The sequence below is a fragment of the Ovis aries genome, chromosome 23 (genome assembly GCF_016772045.2).
Source record: "Ovis aries strain OAR_USU_Benz2616 breed Rambouillet chromosome 23, ARS-UI_Ramb_v3.0, whole genome shotgun sequence".
Taxonomy (NCBI): domain Eukaryota; kingdom Metazoa; phylum Chordata; class Mammalia; order Artiodactyla; family Bovidae; genus Ovis; species Ovis aries.
In genome coordinates, this window is record NC_056076.1 from 31,015,145 (window position 1) to 31,039,870 (window position 24,726).

Sequence of the window (24,726 nt, forward strand, 5' to 3'; positions counted from 1 at the left end):
GATTGCCAGGGAATTTCCAAAGCCACTTTAGATTTTGAATGTAAATAGTGAGTTACAACATAAACTCTGAAAGAACAGGGTTTGTCTTTTTTCTCTGTTATTCCCTAATGTTCCTAGTTCACACGTAGGTATGAAGTAGATGTTTTGTAAAGATCCCTTAAAGGAAAGAAACTTTTACTTTGTTTGCTTAAGCAACCACTTTTTTGTTTTGTTTTGGCCATGCCAGAGGGATGTGAGATCTTAGTTCCCCCACCAGGGATGGAAGCTGCATCCCCAGCATGAAGAAGAAACACGTGCACAAGGTTAAAATCATTTACAAGAACAAAAGCTGTACATGAGGATAACTTTTGTTCCAGAGCCTCAGGCTTCTCCTCGGTAGCAACACCACTGTTACAGATTCACAATGCATGTTTCTATAAATGTTCCATGCATAATAGTTTTTATATTTCCAAAAGAAAACCTAAAAACCTTAACTGGGAACCTTGTGTACACAATCTTCTGTTACCTTGGCTTTTGGTGAGTACCTTTTAACTTGGGAAAATCAAAGCAATGAAGAAAGAAAAAAAGAACAATATAAAAATGTTGAACTTTGTTGAAATGAATTAAATTCTAAAAAAACAAAATAGGGCCATTTCTTGTAAGTATGAAATTTAAAAATATAATATCTAGAATATATAGAACCTATAAAAAAAATCTCTATGTAAAAACAAATAGTAAAATTCATCCCAGGAAGTATTCTAAATTCTTTAAGTGTACTATATATTGCAACTCAACAAACATTATTGTAATGTTAATTTTATAAATAAGGAAATTGAGGTAAAATAGGCTAAATGATTCGCCCAGGGCATTAACTAGGAAGTAGCAAAGCCTGGACTTAAACCCCAAATTTCTCACTCCTGGGAGCAAATTCTTAACTGCCAGAGTGCCTGTCAAAAGAAAAGACAGTTTACACTAGGAGAAATGAAAATAGCAAACAAATATGTGTGGAAAAAATTGACCTCACTACTAATTATAAAATACAAATTAAAACAACTATTACAATGCTATGCTATACTTATTTGCAAAATAAAAGAAAAATGAAAAACCCAGTGCTGATGATTCTTTAGGGATATATTTATGTACTGCTAGTTGTACAATAAAAATTTGTTCAATCTTTTTAGAAAGCAATTTAGCTACATATAACAAGAGTCTTAAAACCAATTACAACCTTTAATCTAGGAATCCCAGACTGAAAATTAATTTAACAATATAACTCAAAAAAGAAAAAACTGTGACCAAGATAGAATAATGTTATTAAAGTAGCAGATTGAAAGAGAGAGGCAGAAAGAGGGAGTGGGGGAGGGAAGGAGAAAAGGAAAGAAGAGCCTGGAGCAACCTAAATCATTAGGAGATAGCAATTAGAAACAGTACTATATAGTTAGGATGGTGAGTGTAAGAACCACGTTGCTTTGGATAAATAACCAAGAAAATGATAATAAATGAAGCAGTATTTGTATGCATCATGATTACACGAAAGGCAAAATCATGTATCTATACATGGATTCAGAACACATAGTGTCTAAACCTGATCAGTTGTGTTTAGCTTTATAGATGAAAGAATTGGGTTATTTCTGTGGAAAACTTTAAAAATGGTGTCTTACTGCTACATTTCTGAACTACAGAAATCTCCTTAAAAGGTCACTCATTTTTTTTTAATTTTTAATTCTCAGAATTGATACTGATTGAGATTTCTAGTGACCAAATCAATCCACTCCACTGGAATAAGAATCTGAATGTGAAATGAGAAATAATAAGGAATTTAGTACATTTTAACAGACTGAATGGTTGGAGTGACTAGTATTCCCATGATAGGACCCATCATGGTGGAAAAAAGAACACTTGAAGAACTCTGTTGGAATACTGGCTTACCTGCTTTAAGGTTGCTATGAAGCGAGTTATATATTCTACGGTGACTGGGTCCTCAACTGTAAGCTTATGACTTTGGCATTCCACACGAGCTTTGTTTATTACTACTCTTGCATCAGCAGTCAGTCCTACAAAAACAGTCAAAGAATAATGAAGTCTTCCTCATTAAAAGTGTTTTGGCCACCATGATATTTTTCCTGTAACATTCTTTGTTTTTTCCAATATATGTTCATAATAAAGAATTTATGGAGTAGAGTATCACTCATCCTAAGTTGCTTTGTTTCCTTCATTTGATCCATTGTTATTTACTTTTTAAAGAAAATTGTTTTAAATAATATTTAAACAGGAATGTGAAGTAACCTATTTCCCAAAGATCAGGATAAGATGGTTTAATTTACAGTAGCTGGTTTGATTATTAGGTTTTATTAAATTTAAAAAAAAAACTCTGTAGTCAAATTTTAAAAGCTTTTTTGAGACAGTATCAGTGGCAGATTTGTTCAAAAGCTGACCATCTATCCTGATTCCAGAACCAAGCTACTTTTTACCTAAACCATAAAGTAAGCTGGATTTCTTCTTATGAAAACAACGAAACTTCATTATCAAACACGAACTCAGTCTGCTTTCAGCATAACCATGACATGCTGCTTGTCAGCTCTTTGTCTAAGATTAGGGGTTTGAAAATCAAGAACATTAAAACAGAAAAAGAAGGGGATTTACTGGCAGTCGAATGGTGAGGACTCTGGCATGTCCATTGCTGAGGGCCTGGGTTCGATTCCTGGTCAGGGAACTAGGATGCCACAAGGTGTACAGCCAAAAAATAAGAAAGAAGGAAAGAAAAAACTTCATCTTGCTTTTATCATACCAAAACATCATGTGATGAATTCTTAACACTTGTAAGAGGAGACAGATGTTTCTATCAAAATGATCAAAAACTTAAAGGGATTCAAATGATTACAAACATTTCTATTGAAGACTTTTTGGCATTTGACCTTTTCATCACCATTTACTTTCTTTCTCCACTCTCTTAATATCATATTGCTCAAAAAACTCATTCACAAGATCTCTGAAACAGCCGTTTCTCACATAACCAATCAGTCTTCTGCAGTCACAAACTCTTGTTTCCCTTCCACGCCATTTCAAAATGTGTTTCTACAAACCTGGAAGAATGGTTAGTTCCTGAAGGTAGTTAACAGTAACCAACAAAGAAGAAACTGTCAGAACATGCCACTGTTGAGAACCACTCTAACACTCAGGAGTAGGGTATGAATTACAATCAGACATTCAGTTAAAAAGAAGAAATTGATTCTTATCTCTGCAAAGGTTATCTAAGAGAAAGAAATGGTGATAGATTGACTCAGCCTACCCTATAGGCTAAAAGCTTCACTCCATTTAAAAATATGATAAGAAAGGAGATATTGAAGTACAGTATTTATTTATATTGTAAATATTGATATGATCCAAAACTATAGAAAAATAAAAGTATCATATGTAGAAAACTCATTATCAGGAATCTTGGTTTATAGAGTTGTGATTTCCCCAAAATATAAGGCATACTATTTATGTTTAATGAGAATGGAATATAGTATATTTATCATGTATGTATATTATATAACAGCTACAGTGGGGCCAGCTGTGTTACATCAACATACTCTGCATCATTACTGTAGGCCCACAAGTACCTGCAAAAGCCATGCAGACGTGGTCATCAAGGGCACAGATCTTCCTCACAGTTCTTTCATCTTGAAGCTTGGCAACGGATTTTTTTTCAACCCCGAGCACAACTATATTAGTACCTCGAATTCCAACCTGTTGAGTCATTATAAAAAAGAATGAGCTGGCCATTTTAACGCCTAAAATCAAATTATTCTAACAAATGACTTACAGGAAAAGGCTTTTCCTTAAACCTTCAGTATAAAAGAGAAAAACAGACGTCTAAGAAAAATAAAGACACACAAGTATAGGCTTACAGGAAGTCCATTTCCCAAACTCAAAGCAAAGACAGATTGGTATAAACTAGAAGAATACACCACCAGTGCTGAAACTACACGACTGTCCTAATCTCAGACACCTAAGGGAGTACTATCTAAAAACAGGACAATGTTCACCCAGATGAAAGAAGATGCTGGGAATACATGTGCATTTCTTATAGAATGGGCAGTACCAGTATTGGTGGTAGTAGAAGCACTATAGAATGTCAAGTAGATAAAATCCTGAAAGCTCTTCCATATATCTCACAGTTAGGAGGGATAAGGATTAGGGCCCAGAGCAGACAATTTGGCAGCTTTTTATAAAACAGGCAATTAACATACAACCTAGTAATTGTACACTTGGGAGATTTTATCAGGGAAATAAAAGCATGTTCACACAAAAGCCAGCTATGAATGTACCTTTATACATAAAAACTCCAAACTGGAAACAAATGTTCTCCAATACATGAACAGTTAATTAAACACTATGGTACATCCATACCATGGAACACTACTTGCAATAAAACACTGATACATGCAACAACTTGGATGAAACTCAAGGGAAGAAAGCAAATCCCCGAAAGTTTCTTACTGTATGATGTCATTTAAATAACATTTTGAAGTTACAAAATTTTACACATGAAGGATAGATAAATGCTGCCAGGGATTAGGGTTATAGATAGGTCAGTTTGGTAGGGAAGGTAAATAAAGAGTTCAGTTCAGTTCAGTCGCTCAGTCGTGTCCGACTTTGCGACCCCAAGAACAGCAGCACGCCAGGCCTCCCTGTCCATCACCAACTCCCGCAGTTCACTCAGACTCATGTCCATCGAGTCAGTGATACCATCTAGCCATTTCTTCTGTCGTCCCCTTCTCCTCCTGCCCCCAATCCCTCCCAGCATCAGAGTCTTTTCCAATGAGTCAACTCTTCACATGAGGTGGCCAAAGTATTGGAGTTTCAGCTTTAGCATCATTCCTTCCAAAGAAATCCCAGGGCTGATCTCCTTCAGAATGGACTGGCTGGATCTCCTTGCAGTCCAAGGGACCCTCAAGAGTCTTCTCCAACACCACAGTTTAAAAGCATCAATTCTTCAGCGCTCAGCCTTCACAGTCCAACTCTCACATCCATACATGACCACAGGAAAAACCATAGCCTTGACTAGACGGACCTTAGTCGGCAAAGTAATATCTCTGCTTTTGAATATACTATCTAGGTTGGTCATAACTTTTCTGCCAAGGAGTAAGCGTCTTTTAATTTCATGGCTGCAACCACCATCTGCAGTGATTTTGGAGCCCCAAAAAATAAAGTCTGACACTGTTTCCACTGTTTCCCCATCTATTTCCCATGAAGTGATGGGACCAGCCAGATGCCATGATCTTCGTTTTCTGAATGTTGAGCGTTAAGTCAACTTTTTCACTCTCCTCTTTCACTTTCATCAAGAGGCTTTTTAGTTCCTCTTCACTTTCTGCCATAAGGGTAGTGTCATCTGCATATCTGAGGTGATTGATATTTCTCCCGGCAATCTTGATTCCTGCTTGTGTTTCTTCCAGTCCAGCGTTTCTCATGATGTACTCTGCATAGAAGTTAAATAAGCAGGGTGACAATATACAGCCTTGGGTGTGATTAAATAAGAGCAACATATGGAACTGTGGAGCTGGAACTGGTTAGTATCTTGACTGTGGATACAGGAATGTACACAGGCAAATGAGTCCAAGTCAAACGGGAGAATTCTGAATAAAATATCAACATCGATATCCTGGTTGTGACACTGTACCAGTTTACAAAATGTTAGTATTGGCAGACAATGCAGAAAGTATACTAGGAACCCCTATGTTTTATTTCTTCCAACTGCATGTGAATCTACAATGATCTCAATAGAAATTTCATTTAAAATTACTCCACTGGAGACAGGAAAAAGTAAGGAAAGATTAAACAGACTGATAAAATGTTGATAATTACTGGTGCTGTGTAATGGGTACATAGAAGTTCATTATACCATTCCCCTATATCTCTGTAAATGTAAAATATTCCATAATAAAAAGTTTAAAATAAATAAAGCTAAAAACAAATAAACCTCAGCTTTCTCTCCAGGGTTTTTCTCACCAACATCTTGAAGTGAGTGAAGTCGCTCAGTTGTGTCTCTTTGCAATCCCGTGGACTGGGGCCTTCCGGGCTCCTCTGTCCATGGGATTTTCAGGATAGAATACTGGAGTGGGTTGCCATTTCCTTCTCCAGGAGATCTTCCCAACTCAGGGATCGAACCCAGGTCTCCCGCATTGTAGGCAGACACTTTACCGTCTCAGCCACCAGGGAAGTCTGTTGTGTTTCCTTGTGGGCTTCCCTAGTGGCTCAGCTGGTAAAGAATCCGCCTGCAATGAGGGAGACCTGGGTTCGACTCCTGGTTTGGGAAGATCCCCTGGAGAAGGGAAATGCTACCCACTCCAGTTTTCTGGCCTGGAGAATTCCATGGATTGTATAGTTCGTGGGGTTGCAAAGAGTCGGATAAGACTGAGCAACTTTCACCAACATTTGAACACGTGGCTAAGTCTCTCTTATTTTAAAGAAAATATTAAAGACCACTTTATTTCAGTTCTGCCTCTCTCTCTTAACCCTTTCAAGGCCAAATACTATCATCAACTCTTAGTTTGTACAGCAACCTGCTTTCTACCCCACTCCTCCCAGTGTTTAGCCAAGGAGGTCATTAAGGTCCCTTATGGCTTTAGTCTACCCTCTACATGGTCTGTAGTCTGTATTTTGTTTTCTTGAGTGAAGAAGGGTACTTAAGGAAACTCAGTTGCTTGACCTTCAACATAGGTTTTAAGCTGGGGAGAGAAAGGATACACTTTAAAATTAGTATTTCCGAACCTAGATCAGTCTCTTGATTTCCAAACATGTATATTCAGCTGTAGGTCAGAAACCTGGACAGGTTAGGTAAGTTCAGTCTCTCACAAGGCTGCAACCAAGCTGTCACCCAAGGCTGCATTCATCTCCTGGTTCACAGGGGAGAATCTTTACAAGCTCACCCACAAGTTTGTTAACAAGATTCAGTTCCTTGTGGATTGCTGGACTAAGGACCTCAGTTCCACACTGGGTTTTGCTCCATACCGGGTTTTTAACAGAAACGTTTCCCTCAGTTCCTTGCTATATAGAACCCTCCATATGACAAATCACAACACACCAACTGGGCTTCACCAGGGTTAGCAAGCAAGAGGCTGAAGTAAGTCACCATCTGAAACCCAACATGTGAAGTGACGTTCCATCACTTTCCCCAGTCCATTCCTTAGAAGCCATTCACTAGGTTCAGCTCATGTACAGGGAAAGGGTTACTGGAGGGAATGAACATCAGAAGGTGGGGATCATTAAAGGCCATTTTGGAGGCTGCTTACTACAGATCCTACAAGCATGTCAATTACTGCTTCAGATTGCCTTTAAAAAAAAAAAAATGGCAGTGCCTTATACCAAGAGACTAAATCCAGAAACAGGCACCTTCTCTGACTCCTCCCTCTTCAATACCTTTTCTCCTTCCTCAACCCCCAAAACCATCCAAATAACCATCGAATGTATCAACAATACCACAGAATTTTCTCCAGAATCTGTTGTATGTCCATTTTGCCCCAACCCTAGTAGCACCTCCTATCATCTTTCATCTGGGCTACTTCCATAGACTCCTATGTGGTTTCCCCACTTCATTGATTTCATCTAATCCACTGACCATGATGCAGTCTGAGAAATCTTTGAAAAATAAAAATAAGAAGAAAAAAGAAAAAAAAATTGGAATGTTGCACTCCCCCACTTAAAACTTGTATTAGTAGGGAACATTTCTCACTAGGCAAACCAAGATAACACAGAAGTAGACTCGGGACAAAAGGATCCAGGGACTGTAATATTTACTTCTATTTTACCAGCTTTCTGCTCTCTTAATGCAGACATGCTTTATCTGTATAGGAAAAAAAATGGGAACCCTGGACTCATATCCCAGTAGTTCTCCCAGAGGAAAAAAGCTACCAGTACCCCTAGCTAGAAAAGTCCTGCTCTGTGGACTTATACTGGCTAGATTTCTGCCCCTTGCTTATTGCAGGAGGACAGAAACTGTGAATGACATTTCTTGGGTCATGTGACTACCTCTTTGGTGGGACAAATGGAGTCTGTTATTAGAAAGGCAAAACAATAATAGCCACATCAAAACCCTTCAGGCCTTCTTATTCCCTTAAAAGCATTCCACAGTCTGGCTCCTGTTTCTGCCTTCACCTGGAAGCCATTTTTCCATTGCTTCAGCAATCCTGAATGCCTTTCAGTTTAAGAACCACAGTTGTATTGTCCTACTTGGTCTTATCACGTTAGTTCTTTTTGTTTGTAATATGCCTCTCTTTCCCCTTCCACTTTTTCACCTGGCAAACTTCATCTTTCAGGTGTCTACATAAATATTACATACTTCCTCATGGGGACCATGGACCTAGGACCTAATACCTAGAGTTCCCACGATGCCTCATAATCTCCCATTATAATACATAGACAGGCCTTGTTAGGACTATAGACTCACAGTCATCCAACATCCCTGCTAGACAGCAAGCTCTCAGGCCAAAGACTGAGTCTCTTTTGTCCACTGTGAAACCAGTGGCCCTCGCACCACATTTGGCAGGTGTGTTAAATAAAAATGTCTTTAAATAGTAAATGGAAGTGCTGGAAGAACTACAGACAAAATTGAAGGAAAATGAGAAAACAAAGGGATAGTAAAGAACAATAGCTACCATTTACTAAGTACTTGCTGTGAACCAGACACTGCAAGATGGTGAACACATATTATTGCCTCAATTCAATTCTCAAATCAACTATAAAGCAGGCATTATTTTGATGCCTATTTTACATTAATTGCTTTATATGATACATATCTAGCTTCCACATTTAAGATGTTGACAGTTAATTAATATACAAACATTTATGGAATAAATTACATAGTGCAACACAAAGTGCAAAGGCTTTGGAACCAGAAAAACTGAAGTGAGAATATGGACTCTTTGACTTTCTGGCTGGGTACCCTTACCAAGTTAGGAAAGCTTCTGAATCATAGCTTCCACGTACATTAAAAAGGGGATTAAACACTGTTCTTAATGGTGGCTCAGTGGTAAAGAATCCACCTGCCAACACAGAACATGCAGGAAACCTAGGTTCTATCCCTGGGTTGGGAAGACCCCCTAGAGTAGGAAATGGCAACCCATTCCAATATTCTTGCTTGAAAAATTCCATGGACAGAGGATGCTAGCAGGTTACAGTCCATGAGGTAGCAAAGAGTTGGACATGACTGATCAATTGAGCATGCAATGTAAGACAATGTACATGAAATATGTGGGGGAAAATGAGTATTACTTAAAATGGTAATTTACTTCTTTCTCAGTTCCTCCACTGTATATCCTGCAGTAGAAATACAAAAAGCATTACACCATTTAGATTCTCCAAAGTGAAAGCTGCTCAGTTGCTCATTCCAATCCATGGAATTCTCCAGGCCAGAAGGAGTGGGTAGCCTTTCCCTTCTCCAGGGGATCTTCCCAACCCAGGGATCGAATCCAGGTCTCCCACATTGCAGGAGGATTCTTTACCAGCTGAGCCACAAGGGAAGCCCAAGCATACTGGAGTGGGTAGCCTATCTTTTCTCCAGCAGATCTTCCTGACCCAGGAATCAAACCGGGGTCTCCTGCATTGCAGGTGGATTCTTTACCAAAGTCTTACTATCCAGCTGAAGTGAGAAGACTATTAAGAATATCTGACGTTAAAGGGAATATGAGCCCAAATGTGCTGTGCTTAGCTGTTCAGTTGTGTCCAACTCTTTATGACCCCAATGGACTGTAGCCCACTAGGCTCACCTGTTCATGGGGATTCTCCAGGCAAGAAAACTGGAGTGGGTTGCCATGCCCTCCTCCAGGGAATCTTCCCATTTCAGGAGTTGAAACCAGGTCTTCCACCCTGCAGGAAAATTCTTCACCAATTGAGCCACGAGGGAAGCCCATGAGGCCAAATAATAAATACTATACACTGTTCTGTGGTACAGATGATAAATTCAGAGAACCAAGAGATACATGATGACTGGAGTGGATCAGAGATGGCTCCACACAGGAGAGAAATATGCAGAGATTCTTAGAGAATAAGTAAGATGGAGAGTGACAGAGGTGTTTTCTGCTCTCCCCACCTACAAGGGCAGAAGCATATATTGGTAAAACCACAAAGCTGCACCCTTAATTAAAGTGGATCATGGAAGACTTTGATGGCCAGACTGTGGATCTGGGGTTTGACAAAGTAGGAAATATGGAGCTAATAACAGTTTGGGGTCAGGGAAAGGACAGAGTGAAGAATGACAGTAAATCTTATCATTTCCATGGGAATACTGTGAGGGGTTCATTTTTTTTCTTTCCTAAAAAGAAAGGTATTACCTCTCTAAAATGTTATTCAAACATATTTTTCATTTATATAAAAAGGGAACTAAGGAAAAGAAAACAGGCCTCTTGCCTCACTTCATTCTGTAAGATAATCATCAAGAAGAAGGCAGAACCCAGGGTCTCTAGTTGCAGCCCATATAACTTTTGTATTACTAAATAATATTACATCTTCATGTTGGTCAAAACTGGCCAACCTTGGCTTATTTAAAACTCATCATATCAACTTTCATTTACAGACAAAATCTTCTGTGACATATCTTAATAAAAAGTGCCATTATAAACTTTACCCCCACGTGACAGGTCATAGCACCCTAAAGGGAACACAGTGAATAACTCCATACAAAGATGCAAATTATAATCCAGAATCCTGAGACAAAACTGTCTCCTCCTTGCAATGTATCTTTAAAAATGCCCACTATAGGTATTTTTATATCCTTACCCTTTTACAGCTCATTACAAAGGAACTATCAATCAGTTCTATAGCATTCTTAAAACATTTTAAATAGCCAATGCGGTTTCTTATTACACCTCAGTCTTCTCCCATTACTCCCTTTATTTTAGGCTCTAAAACTGGGGCATTATTTTCTAACCATATGCTTCATGCCATGCTGGGGATTATATAACTTCTTGTTTTTATCAAAATGGTACCCCTTTGGTTTAAGCTACATCAGGCTTTTCTTAAATTTACAATTCTAAAAGAATTACTTACAAAACAGAAGTAAAACTAGAGGGCCCAATTAAATAGAAAAATACGTTAAAAATGATGATAAGATTCCTTCTAGTGTTATTTTTTTTACCACTTCACATTTGATAGATTTATAATAAAAGTGAATTATTTCCTTTCATAACTAGGTTGGTATGGAAAGTGAGAGAAAATATAGACATTGCTAGACTTAGAAATGCACTGTGTATTCTCATAGCTGGTGTCTCCAAGATACACAACAAATATGCTCATGAAATTCTAAAGATTTTAAAACATCAAATCCTCCTGAACCCAATGGCTAGGATTTGGAAGATTTGGGGTAACAGATTTTTGGTCACCAGGCCATTTTTGTCCTTTTTAATTTTGATAAATCACTAAGATTATTAAATGTAATTAAACCTTAGCAGGAGTACTACTGCTACCCTGAGTATTTTAAAGTTTTTCAGAAACGTGGATACATCATTTTAAAGGAGGGTATACTCTCCTTTATAACAACCAAACCAAAAGTGGGAAATGGCCAAAGACTGGAGATTCTTAGGGGCTTAAAAATCTCTAGAAGGCCGCTAAACATTCAGGAGTAAATTTTTGGACAAACATTTTTAACAGGTGAAAATGTTTGAGGTTAGCCATTTCAACTGTTTTTCTCCACAAAGATTTAATTTCACATCGATTTAGGCCACATTTCATTGACATACATCTTCAATTTTTGATTTTTACTGTAATTGTTACTTTTCCACGAGTCTGCCAAATCCTGAGGAAGTGGGTAGTGTGCGTTCAGGTAAGATGCTACAGGTTGAAAGAAGTCTTTTCTTTCCTAACTGTCAGACACAGTATTAATCCCTCTTCCACAAGACAGACAGGCACAGAAGGAGAAATACGGTATGACATCCCTTATATGTGGAATCTAAAAAGAAATGATACACATGAACTTACAGAACAGAAAGATACAGACTTAGAGAACGAATTTATGTTTGGTGGGGGCGGGAAGGGATAGTCAGGGAGTTTGGGAAGGTCACTGTACACACTGCTATTTGCAAAACAGATAACCAACAAGGACCTATTATACACCACATGGAACTCTACTCACTGCTATGTGCCAGCTTCCATGGATGGTAGTGGCGGCGGTTTAGGTAAGAATGGATACATGTATACACATGGCTGAGTCCCTTTGCTGTCCACCTGAAGACACCACATTGTTTATCCGCTATACCTCAATACAAAATAAAAAGCTTGAAGTCTGGGGAAAAAAAGTCTCTTCTACAGTCAAGGCTACAAAACACCCCTCACCCCACCCCCCTTCGCCCCAGGTACATGTCTACGGCGACTGTTAATGGCAGTTGCAACAACGGGAACCTACGAAATCTACCAACTTTTAACTCCACCGTTTCTAACCCGAATTTCAGAAACAACACCTCCCTTGATAACGAAAGGAGCCAATTTTCACACGTAGGGTACTCTTCTCCGGTCTCCCCATATCCAGCGATGGGCTGGGACGGTGGAGTAATAAAGGCCTGACACAAGGCAGGGGCCGACGGCTAAGAAAAGTTGCTCACTCACCGCGGTGGAGCCTTTCTTTACTGCTTCCTGGGCATATTCCACTTGAAATAGGTGTCCGTCTGGGGAGAAGACAGTGATCGCCCGGTCATACCGAGACGCCATCGCGCACCACTACCCCTATTCCAGCTGAGCCCCCCACACTAATCGCAGCCGAGGAGTGAAGAGAACCGGGGCCTGCAGCCACGTGCTATCCGGAAGTGCTTGCGTGCCCCTCAAGACGCCACCGGAAGTGTTTGCAACCGCGGGTGAGAGGTGGTAAGTGCGGATCGGCTGTGATCCTGTTTCAGTGCTACCCTTAGTTCTTGGTTCCTGATCCCGGTTTTCCCATCCTGGTATTACTCCAGGATGGGGTTGTGAAACCTATCCCAAGTTCAGTTCAATTCAGCCGCTCAGTCGTGTCTGACTCTTTGTGATCCCATGAATCGCAGCACGCCAGGCTTCCCTGTTCAACTCCCGGAGTTCACTCAGACTCACATCCATCGAGTCAGTGATGCCATCCAGCCATCTCATCCTCTGTCGTCCCCTTCTCCTCCTGCCCCCAATCCCTCCCAGCATCAGAGTCTTTTCCAGTGAGTCAACTCTCTGCATGAGGTGGCCAAAGTACTGGAGTTTCAGCTTTAGCATCATTCCTTCCAAAGAAATCCCAGGGTTGATCTCCTTCAGAATGGACTGGTTGGATCTCCTTGCAGTCCAAGGGACTCTCAAGAGTCTTCTCCAACACCACAGTTCAAAAGCATCAATTCTTCAGTGCTCAGCTTTCTTCACAGTCCAACTCTCACATCCATACATGACCACAGGAAAAACCATAGCCTTGACTAGACGGACCTTAGTTGGCAAAGTAATATCTCTGCTTTTGAATATACTATCTAGGTTGGTCATAACTTTTCTTCCAAGGAGTGTCTTTTAATTTCATGGTTGCAAACACCATCTGCAGTGATTTTGGAGCCCCCAAAAAGAAAGTCTGACACTATTTCCACTGTTTCCCCATCTATTTGCCATGAAGTGATGGGACCAGATGCCATGATCTTTATTTCTGAATGTTGAGCTTTAAGCCAACTTTTTCACTCTCCTCTTTCACTTTCATCAAGAGGCTTTTTAGTTCCTCTTCACTTTCTGCCATAAGGGTGGTGTCATCTGCATATCTGAGGTGATTGATATTTCTCCCGGCAATCTTGATTCCAGCTTGTGTTTCTTCCAGTCCAGCCTTTCTCATGATGTACTCTGCATAGAAGTTAAATAAGCAGGGTGACAATATACAGCCTTGACATACTCCTTTTCCTATTTGGAACCAGTCTGTTGTTCCATGTCCAGTTCTAACTGCTGCTTCCTGACCTGCATACAGATTTCTCAAGAGGCAGATCAGTGGTCTGGTATTCCCATCTCTTGAAGAATTTTCCACAGTTTATTGTGATCCACACAGTCAAAGGCGTTGGCATAGTCAATAAAGCAGAAATAGATGTTTTTCTGGAACTCTCTTGCTTTTTCCATGATCCAGGGGATGTTGGCAATTTGATCTCTGGTTCCTCTGCCTTTTCTAAAACCAGCTTGAACATCAGGAAGTTCATGGTTCACGTATTGCTGAAGCCTGGCTTGGAGGATTTTGAGCATTACTTTACTAGCATGTCAGATGAGTGCAATTGTGTGGTAGTATGAGCATTCTTTGGCATTGCCTTTCTTTGGAATTGGAATGAAAACTGACCTTTTCCAGTCCTGTGGCCACTGCTCAGTTTTCCAGATTTGCTGGCATATTGAGTGCAGCACTTTCACAGCATCATCTTTCAGGATTTGAAACAACTCCACTGGAATTCCATCACTTCCACTAGCTTTGTTCGTAGTGATGCTTTCCAAGGCTCACTTGACTTCACATTCTAAGATGTCTGCCTCTAGATTAGTGATCACACCATCATGGTTATCTGGGTCATGAAGATCTTTTTTGTATAGTACTTCTGTGTATTCTTGCCACCTCTTCTTCATATCTTCTGCTTCTGTTAGGTCCATACCATTTCTGTCCTTTATCGAGCCCATCTTGGCAGGAAATGTTCCCTTGGTATCTCTAATTTTCTTGAAGAGATCTCTAGTCTTTCCCATTCTGTTCTTTTCCTCTATTTCTTTGCATTGATCGCTGAAGAAGGCTTTCTTATCTCTTCTTGTTATTCTCTGGAACTCTGCATTCAGATGCTTATATCTTTCCTTTTCTCCTCTGCTTTTCGCCTCTCTTCCTTTTCACAGCTATTTGTAAGGCCTCCCCAGACAGCCATTTTGCTTTTTTGCATTTCTTTTCCATGGGGATGGTCTTGAACCCTTTCTCCTGTACAGTGTCACGCACCTCATTCCATAGTTCATCAGGCACTCTATCTATCAGATCTAGGCCCTTACATCTATTTCTCACTTCCACTGTATAATCATAAGGTATTTGATTTAGGTCATACCTGAATGGTCTAGCAGTTTTCCCTACTTTCTTCAATTTGAGTCTGAATTTGGTAATAAGGACTTCATGATCTGAGCCACAGTCAGCTCCTGGTCTTGTTTTTGTTGACTGTATAGAGCTTCTCCATCTTTGGCTGCAAAGAATATAATCAATCTGATTTCGGTGTTGACCATCTGGTGATGTCCATGTGTAGAGTCTTCTCTTGTGTTGTTGGAAGAGGGTGTTTGCTAGGACCAGTGCATTTTCTTGCCATTCCAGTCCCCTATAATGAAAAGGACATCTTTTTAGGTGTTAGTTATAAAAGGTCTTGTACGTCTTCATAAAACCGTTCAACTTCAGCTTCTTCAGCATTACCGGTTGGGGCATAGACTTAGATAACTGTGACATTGAATGGTTTGCCTTGGAGACGAACAGAGATCATTCTGTCATTTTGAGATTGCATCCAAGTACTGCATTTCAGACTCTTTTGTTGACCATGATGGCTACTCCATTTCTTCTGAGGGATTCCTGCCTGCAGTAGTACATACAATGGTGATCTGAGTTAAATTCACCCATCCCAGTCCATTTTAGTTCGCTGATTGCTAGAATGTCGACGTTCACTCTTGCCATCTCTTGTTTGACCACTCCAATTTGCCTTCATTCATGGACCTGACATTCCACGTTCCTATGCAATATTGCCCTTTATAGCATTGGACCTTGCTTCTATCACCAGTCACATCCACAGCTGGGCATTGTTTTTGCTTTGGCTCCATCCCTTCATTCTTTCTGGAGTTATTTCTCCACTGATCTCCAGCAGCATATTGGGCACCTAATGACCTGGGGAGTTCCTCTTTCAGTATCCTATCATTCTGCCTTTTCATACTGTTCATGGGGTTCTCAAGGCAAGAATACTGAAGTGGTTTGCCATTCCCTTCTCCAGTGGACTACCTTCTGTCAGACCTCTCCACCATGACCCGCCCATCTTGGGTTGCCCTGCAGGCATGGCTTGGTTTCATTGAGTTAGACAAGGCTGTGGTCCTAGTGTGATTAGATTGACTAGTTTTCTGTGAGTATGGTTTCAGTGTGTCTGCCCTCTGATGCCCTCTTGCAACACCTACCATTTTACTTGGGTTTCTCTTACCTTGGGCATGGGGTAGCTCTTCGCGGCTGCTCCAGCAAAGCACAGCCGCTGCTCCTTACCTTGGACGAGGGGTATCTCCTTATTGCCGACCTTCCTGACCTTCAATGTGGGTTAGCTCCTCTAGGCCCTCCTATGCCGTGCAGCCACGGCTCCTCGGGTTGCTCATCCTGGCTGCCGCCCCTGGCCTCCAGTGCAGGGTGGCTCCTCCCAGCTGCCCCTGACCTTGGATGGGGGGTAGCTCCTCTCGGCTGCCGCCCCTGGCCTCCAGCGCAGGGTGGCTCCTCCCAGCTGCCCCTGACCTTGGACGGCGGGTAACTCCTCTTGGCCGCCACCCCTGGCCTCCAGTTCAGGGTGGCTCCTCCCAGCTGCCCCTGACCTCGGACGCAGGGTAGCTCCTCTCGTCCACCACCTCTGACCTCGGACGCGGGGTGTCTCCTCCTGGCCACCGCCCCTGGCCTCAGACTTGGGTAGCTCCTCTCGGCCACGCTTAGTGCGCCGGATCGCAGGTGCCTGCTCTTGGGCGTAGTAGTGAGAATAGGTCTTTCTCAAGTGGTGCACTGGTAAAGAATCCTCCTGCCAAAGCAGAAGACACAGGTTACACGGGTTCAGTCCTGGGATGGGAAGATTTCCCTGGAGAAGGAATGGCAACCCACTCCAGTTTTCTTGCCTGGGAAATCCCATGGACAGAGGGGCATGATGGACTACAGTCCATTGGGGTTGCAAAGACTCAGACATGACTGAGTACTTGCACACGCACACACACACACACGTGCGCACGCACACACACACACAGACACACACACAGACACACACCCAGAATTTAAAAGATTGGGTATTTTTATTTTTCACAAACCTGTTAGAAAACCAGTGGTAAAGAGCAGCGGCTGTGCCTTGCTGGAGCAGCCGAGGAAGAGCTACTCCACACCCAAGGTAAGAGAAACCCAAGTAAGATGGTAGGTGTTGCAAGAGGGCATCAGAGGGCAGACACACTGAAACCATACTCACAGAAAACTAGTCAATCTAATCACACTAGGACCACAGCCTTGTCTAACTCAATGAAACCAAGCCATGCCTGCAGGGCAACCCAAGACAGGCGGGTCGTGGTGGAGAGGTCTGACAGAAGGTAGTCCACTGGAGAAGGGGATGGCAAACCACTTCAGTATTCTTGCCTTGAGAACCCCATGAACAGTATGAAAAGGCAGAATGATAGGATATCAAAAGAGGAACTCCCCAGGTCATTAGGTGCCCAATATGCTACTGGAGATCAGTGGAGAAATAACTCCAGAAAGAATGAAGGGATGGAGCCAAAGCAAAAACAATGCCCAGCTGTGGATGTGACTGGTGATAGAAGCAAGGTCCAATGCTATAAAGGGCAATATTGCATAGGAACGTGGAATGTCAGGTCCATGAATGAAGGCAAATTGGAGTGGTCAAACAAGAGATGGCAAGGGAGAACGTCGACATTCTAGCAATCAGCGAACTAAAATGGACTGGAATGGGTGAACTTAACTCAGATGACCATTATGTCTACTACTGCAGGCAGGAATCCCTCAGAAGAAATGGAGTAGCCATCATGGTCAACAAAAGAGTCTGAAATGCAGTACTTGGATGCAATCTCAAAATGACAGAATGATCTCTGTTCGTCTCCAAGGCAAACCATTCAATATCACAGTTATCCAAGCCTATGTCCCAACCAGTAATGCTGAAGAAGCTGAAGTTGAACGGTTTTATGAAGACCTACAAGACCTTTTAGAACTAACACCCAAAAAAGATGTCCTTTTCATTATAGGGGACTGGAATGCAAAAGTAGGAATTCAAGAAACACCGGGAGTAACAGGCAAATTTGGCCTTGAAATGCGGAATGAAGCAGGGCAAAGACTAATAGAGTTTTGTCAAGAAAATGCACTGGTGATAGCAAACACCTGATGATGTGATCACTAATCTAGAGCCAGACATCTTGGAATGTGAAGTCAAGTGGGCCTTAGAAAGCATCACTACGAACAAAGCTAGTGGAAGTGATGGAATTCCAGTGGCACTGTTTCAAATCCTGAAAGATGATGCTATGAAAGTGCTGCACTCAATATGCCAGCAAATCTGGAAAACTGAGCAGTGGCCACAGGACTGGAAAAGGTCAGTTTTCATTCCAATTCCAAAGAAAGGCAATGCCAAAGAATGCTCAAACTACCGCACAATTGCACTCATCTCACACGCTAATAAAGTAATGCTCAAAATTCTCCAAGCCAGGCTTCAGCAATACGTGAACCATGAACTTCCTGATGTTCAAGCTGGTTTTAGAAAAGGCAGAGGAACCAGAGATCAAATTTCCAACATCCCCTGGATCATGGAAAAAGCAAGAGAGTTCCAGAAAAACATCTATTTCTGCTTTATTGACTATGCCAACGCCTTTGACTGTGTGGATCACAATAAACTGTGGAAAATTCTTCAAGAGATGGGAATACCAGACCACTGACCTGCCTCTTGAGAAATCTGTATGCAGGTCAGGAAGCAGCAGTTAGAACTGGACATGGAACAACAGACTGGTTCCAAATAGGAAAAAGAGTACGTCAAGGCTGTATATTGTCACCCTGCTTATTTAACTTCTATGCAGAGTACATCATGAGAAAGGCTGGACTGGAAGAAACACAAGCTGGAATCAAGATTGCCGGGAGAAATATCAATCACCTCAGATATGCAGATGACACCACCCTTATGGCAGAAAGTGAAGAGGAACTAAAAGCCTCTTGATGAAAGTGAAAGAGGAGTGAAAAGTTGGCTTAAAGCTCAACATTCACAAAATGAAGATCATGGCATCTGTTCCCACCACTTCAAGGCAAATAGATGGGGAAACAGTGGAAATAGTGTCGGACTTTATTTTTTGGGGGCTCCAAAATCACTGCAGATGGTGACTGCAGCCATGAAATTAAAAGACGCTTACTCCTTTGAAGAAAAGTTATGACCAACCTAGATAGTATATTCTAAAGCAGAGATATTACTTTGCCAACTAAGGTACGTCTAGTCAAGGCTATGGTTTTTCCTGTGGTCATGTATGGATGTGAGAGTTGGACTGTGAAGAAAGCTGAGCACTGAAGAATTGATGCTTTTGAACTGTGGTGTTGGAGAAGACTCTTGAGAGTCCCTTGGACTGCAAGGAGATCCAACCAGTCCATTCTGAAGGAGATCAACCCTGGGATTTCTTTGGAAGGAATGATGCTAAAGCTGAAACTCCAGTACTTTGGCCACCTCATGCAGAGAGTTGACTCATTGGAAAAGACTCTGATGCTGGGAAGGATTGGGGGCAGGAGGAGAAGGGGACAACTGTGGATGAGATGGCTGGATGGCATCTCTGACTTGATGGATGTGAGTCTGAGTGAACTCCAGGATTTGGTGATGGACAAGGAGGCCTGGTGTGCTGCAATTCATGGGATTGCAAAGAGTCGGACATGACTGAGCGACTGAACTGAACTGAACTGACGTAAGTTTTTAAAAAATTTCTTTTAAGAGTGTTATAGATTCACAGTAAGTTACAATGATAAAAGAGAGTGGGCTATTGTACTCTTCATCTCCTTTGCCCAATATGTTACATCATACTAACGATAGCACAATATCAGAACCAGGAAATTGACATTGGTATAAAATAATTACATAGCTCTGACTGAAAGACATTTTGAAAGTGTTACAGTGTGTTATAGCATATATTTAATAAATATAGCATTAAAATGTTGACAAGGTTTAACTGACACATTCAGGGATTCACATTGACATTGCAACCAACAGGGTGGCTTTGGGCAAGTATATTTCTCATCATTAAAATAGTCTTTTAGTGATGGTGAAAAATAGTTTTCTGATCTGTAAAACTCGGATAATAATAATTATTTTGTAAGGTTGTTGTGAAGAGAAAATGAAATAATGTGTTACTGCCTGTAGGGCAGTGCCTAACACAGATAGTTCAGTTCAGTTCAGTTGCTGAGCTGTGTCCGACTCCTTGCAACTCCAAGGAATGCAGCACACTAGGCTTTCCTGTCCATCACCAACTCCCAGAGCTTGCTCGAAATCACGTCCATCAAGTCGGTGATGCCATCCAACTATCTCATCCTCTGTCCTCACCTTCTCCTCCCACTTTCAATCTTTCCCAGAATCAGGGTGTTTACCAGTCAGTGAGTTGGCATCAAGTGGTCAGAGTATTGGAGTTTCAGCTTCAACATCAGTCCTTCCAGTGAATATTCAGGACCGATTTCCTTTAGGATGGGCTGGTTGGATCTCCTTGTAGTCCAAGCGACTTTCAAGAGTCTTCTCAAACACCACAGTTCAAAAGCAGCAGTTCTTCGGCGCTCAGCTTTCTTTATAGTCCATACATGACTACTGGAAAAACCATAGCTTTGAATAGACGGAATTTGTTGGCAAAGTAATGTATCAGCTTTTTAATATGCTGTCTAGGTTGGTCTTGGCTTTTCTTCCAAGGAGTAAGCGTCTTTTAATTTCATGGCTGCAATCACCATCTGCAGTGATTTTGGAGCCCAAGAAAATAAAAGTCTGTCACTGTTTCCATTGTTTCCCCATGTATTTGTCATGAGGTGATAGCTCCGGATGCTGTGATCTTCATTTTCTGAATGTTGAGTTTTAAGCCAATGTTTTCCGTCTCCTCTTCCACTTCCATCAAGAAGCTTTTTAGTTCTTCTTCACTTTCTGCCATAAGGGTGGTGTCATCTGCATATCTGAGGTTATTGATATTTCTCCCTGCAATCTTGATTCTCGCTTGTGCTTCATCCAGCCTGGAATTTTGTATGATGTACTTTTCATATAAGTTAAATAAGCAAGGTGACAATATACAGCCTTGACGTACTCCTTTCCTGATTTGTAACCAGTCTGTTGCTCCATATCCAGTTCTAACTGTTGCTTCTTGACCCGCATAAAGATTTCTCAGGATACAGGTAAGGTGGTCTGATACTCCCATCTCTTTAAGAATTTTCCACAGTTAGCAAAAACAAGTCATCAAAAACAAGACCAGGAGCTGACTGTGGCTCAGATAATGAACACCTTATTGCTGAATTCAGACTTAAATTGAAGAAAGTCTGGAAAACCACTAGACCATTCAGGTATGATATAAATCAAATCCCTTACAGTGGAAGTGACAAATAGATTCAAGGGTTTAGATCTGATAGAATGCCTGAAGAACTATGGATGGAGGTCTGTGACACTGTACAGGAGGCAGTGATCAAGACCATCCCCAAGAAAAAGAAATGCAAAAAGGCAAAATTGTTGTCTGAGGAGGCTTTACAAATGGCTGAGAAAAGAAGAGAAACTAAAGGCAAAGGAGAAAAGGAAAGATATACCCATTTGAATGCAGAGTTCCAAAGAAGAGCAAGGAGAGATAAGAAATCCTTCCTTGGTGATCAATGCAAAGCAACAGAGGAAAACAAAAGAATGGGAAAGACTAGAGATCTCTTCAAGAAAATTAGAGATACCAAGGGAACATTTCATGCAAAGATGGGCTTGCTAAAGGACAGAAATGGTATGGACCTAACAGAAGAAGAAGATATTAAGAAGAGGTGGCAAGAATACACAGAAGAACTATACAAAAAAGATCTTCATGACCCAGATAACCATGATGGTGTGATCACTCACCTAGAGATAGACATCCTGGAATGTGAAGTCAAGTGGGCCTTAGGAAGCATCACTATGAACAAAGCTAGTGAGGTGATGGAATTCTAGTTGAGCTATTTCAGATCCTAAAAGATGATGCTGTGAAAGTGCTGTACTCAATATGCCAGCAAATTTGGAAAACTCAGCAGTGGCCATAGGACTGGAAAAGGTCAGTTTTCATTCCAATCCCAAAGAAGGGTGATGCAAAGAATGTTCAAACTACCTCACAATTGCACTCATCTCACATGCTAGCAAAGTAATGCTCAAAATCTTCTAGGCTAGGCTTCAACAGTATGTGAACCATGAACTTCAAGCTGGTTTTAGAAAAGGCAGAGGAACCAGAGATCAAATTGCCAACATCCGTTGGATCATCCAAAAAGCAAGAGAGTTCCAGAAAAAAAAAATCTACTTCTGCTTTATTGACCACACCAAAACCTTTGACTGTGTGGATCACAACAAACTGTGGAAAATTCTTAAAGAGCCTGGAATACCAGACCACCTTACCTAACATAGATAAGCACTTGAAAAATGATAACCATTGTTATTAATCATTGAGTTAAGTAAAAATTTAAGATTATTCTGTCAGAATAAACCGAAGTAAGAGTCAAACAAAAATCGACCTGTTCTCACAGGAACTAATACCAAGCTTTGAATCATCTTGGTCCTACTGGAATAAAGCAATGTTTCTCAAACTGGAGTTCAGAGATCTTGAAGGTACCCAAAAACCTTTCAAGGGATTCACAATGTCAAGTCTATAGTAATGACACTGAAACAGTGTTTGTCCCACAACACTGTAAATCAATTATACTCCAATAAAAAATTTTTTTAATGTATTTGCCCTTTCACTGTATGGATATTTACATTGACAGTGCAAAGAAATGGATAAAACTGCTAGAGTTTTAGAATAAATCAAGGCAGTAGTACAAAATTGTACTTCTAAACATTATATCCTTTAGCACTAAGTACCTGTGGGAAGAAATGCCAAATTCATTTTAGAATGTTATTGAATAAGCCCTTAATTATGAATTTTATTAAATCTCTCTTGAGTACCTGTCATTTTAATATTCAGAATGACATCAGGGGCAGTACACATAAAACACCTCTTCTGCCTTCAAATTAAGATGTTAGCTTGAGAAAAAGCATTTTTTAAAATATTTGAGTTGTTTGCTGAACCATCCCCTTTCTTATGGAACATCATTTGTTCTTGAAAGAATGATTGACATACTGTGGTTTTTCAGAGTTAGATATTTGGGCAAAGATTTCTTGAATGACATTAACCTGTCATTTCAAAAGAAGAACATATAGGGAATTACCTGGTGGTCCTGTGGTTAGAAGGCTTCCCAGGTGGCTCAGTGATAAAGAATCCACCTGGCAGTGCAGGAGATGCAGGAGACTCAGGTTCATCCCTGAGTCGGGAAGGAAATGGCAACCTGCTCCAGTATTCTTGCTTGGAAAATCCCATGGACAGTGGAGCCTGTGGGCTACAGTCCCTGGGGTAGCAAAGAATCAAACACAGCTGAGCAACTGAGCAGGTGCGCATGTCCGTGGTTAGGGCTCTGTGCTTTCACTGCTTAGGGCAGGTTCAGTCCCTGGTTGGAGAACTAAGATCCTACAACCCCCACTGCAAGGCCAAAACAACCCCCCTCCAAAACCAGATAGTGTGTGTTTCAAAAGATAAAATTCAAGTGTTTAAGCAAAAATTAGAATTTTTGGAAGACTTGCATACATCACCATGAACTGGACAACTTCCCCATAAATTAAAACTTTGCTCTGTATTCTATAATAACCCATTTAGGAAAAAAAATTGAAGAAGAATAGAAAAATGTATATGGAAAATATTTTTAAATTAAAATCTTAAATGGCAAAAAATATAAACTTTTACTGATGAGACTAGCGGCAATGAAAAAAGTCTAATTTTTTATGTATTACTGCATTTGGAATTTATACATAATTCAGTGAACCAGTATTTTCCAATGGCCAAAGCAAGATACACAATTATGTATAAATAAAAGACTACATAGACCAGTGGATTTTAATGTAATAGAGTTAGAGTAATAACAAACTTGCCTTCAAAATCACTGCAGACGGTGACTGCAGCCATGAAATAAAAAATGCTTGCTTGGAAGAAACGCATGACCAACTTAGTGTATTAAAAAGCAGAGACATTACTTTGCCGACAAAGGCCTGTACAGTCAAAGTTACAGTTTTTCCAGTAGTCATGTATGGATGTGAGAGTTGGACAGTAAAGAAGGCTGATTGCAGAACTGATGCTTTCTAATGGTGGTGCTGGAGAACCCTTGAGAGTCCCGTGGTCTGCAAGGAGATCAAACCAATCAATCCTAAAGGAAATCAACCCTGAATATTCATTGGAGGGACTGATGCTGAAGCTGCAATACTTTGGCCACCTGATGTAAAGAACCGACTCATTGGAAAAGACCCTGATGCTGAGAAAGATTGAAGGCAGGAGGAGACAGGGACAACAGAGGGTGAGATGGTTGGATGGAGAGCATCACAGACTCAATGGACATAAGTTTGAGCAAGCTCTGGGAGAAGGTGGAAGACTGGGAAGCCTGGTGTGCTGCAGTCTGTGGGGTCAATAATAAGCATCAGACACAACTGAGTGACTGAACAACAACAACAAGAGTAATAAAAATTCATTGGTAAGAATCTGTAAGTTTCAACAAACTTTAAGAAACTATCACAGTAAATCTGCATTATGTATTGGCTGCTCCTACATCATTGCTGTAAGTGTCTTTAAATCTTTTGTCCATTTTTGTTAAGAGTTGTTTATGTTTTTACTGAGCTGTAAGGGTTCTTTAAATATTCTAGATAAAAGTTCTCTGTTTTCATATATTTTCACCAGGAGTATAGCTTGCATTTTTACTTTCTTATAATCCTTTGAAGAGGATTGAAGAGACTTTTAAATTTAATTGAAATCCACTTTAGCAATCGTTCTTGTGTGCTTCTTGATATTTGTTAT

The 24,726-nt window shown here is 40.7% G+C and overlaps 2 protein-coding genes across 8 annotated transcripts in view; one reads left to right on the forward strand and one right to left on the reverse strand.

The window, feature by feature from the left end:
* SS18 (SS18 subunit of BAF chromatin remodeling complex) overlaps window positions 1-24,726 on the forward strand; it is a 143,935-nt gene that overhangs the window by 40,067 nt on the left and 79,142 nt on the right. For 3 of the 5 annotated variants that reach the window (XM_060405387.1, XM_060405388.1, XM_060405393.1), the window contains one exon: window positions 12,610-12,813. The exons of the other annotated variants lie outside the window; for them this stretch is intronic. The gene's annotated coding sequence lies outside the window, so the exon portion shown is untranslated. The remainder of the gene's footprint in view (window positions 1-12,609; window positions 12,814-24,726) is intronic. 5 annotated transcript variants of the gene reach the window in all.
* Window positions 1-24,726, reverse strand: part of PSMA8 (proteasome 20S subunit alpha 8) — a 40,869-nt gene that overhangs the window by 8,504 nt on the left and 7,639 nt on the right. Inside the window, exons 1-3 of one of the 3 annotated variants that reach the window (XM_004020462.6) lie at window positions 12,559-12,761; window positions 3,585-3,711; window positions 1,909-2,033 (exon numbers count right to left, since the gene is read on the reverse strand). In XM_004020462.6, coding sequence (XP_004020511.1) covers window positions 1,909-2,033; window positions 3,585-3,711; window positions 12,559-12,660 — 354 coding nt within the window. In that variant the 5' untranslated portion in view covers window positions 12,661-12,761. Of the gene's footprint in view, window positions 1-1,908; window positions 2,067-3,584; window positions 3,712-12,558; window positions 12,762-24,726 lie in introns of those variants that run through there. The other 2 variants (XM_012103453.5, XM_042239528.2) reach the window with 2 other exon arrangements.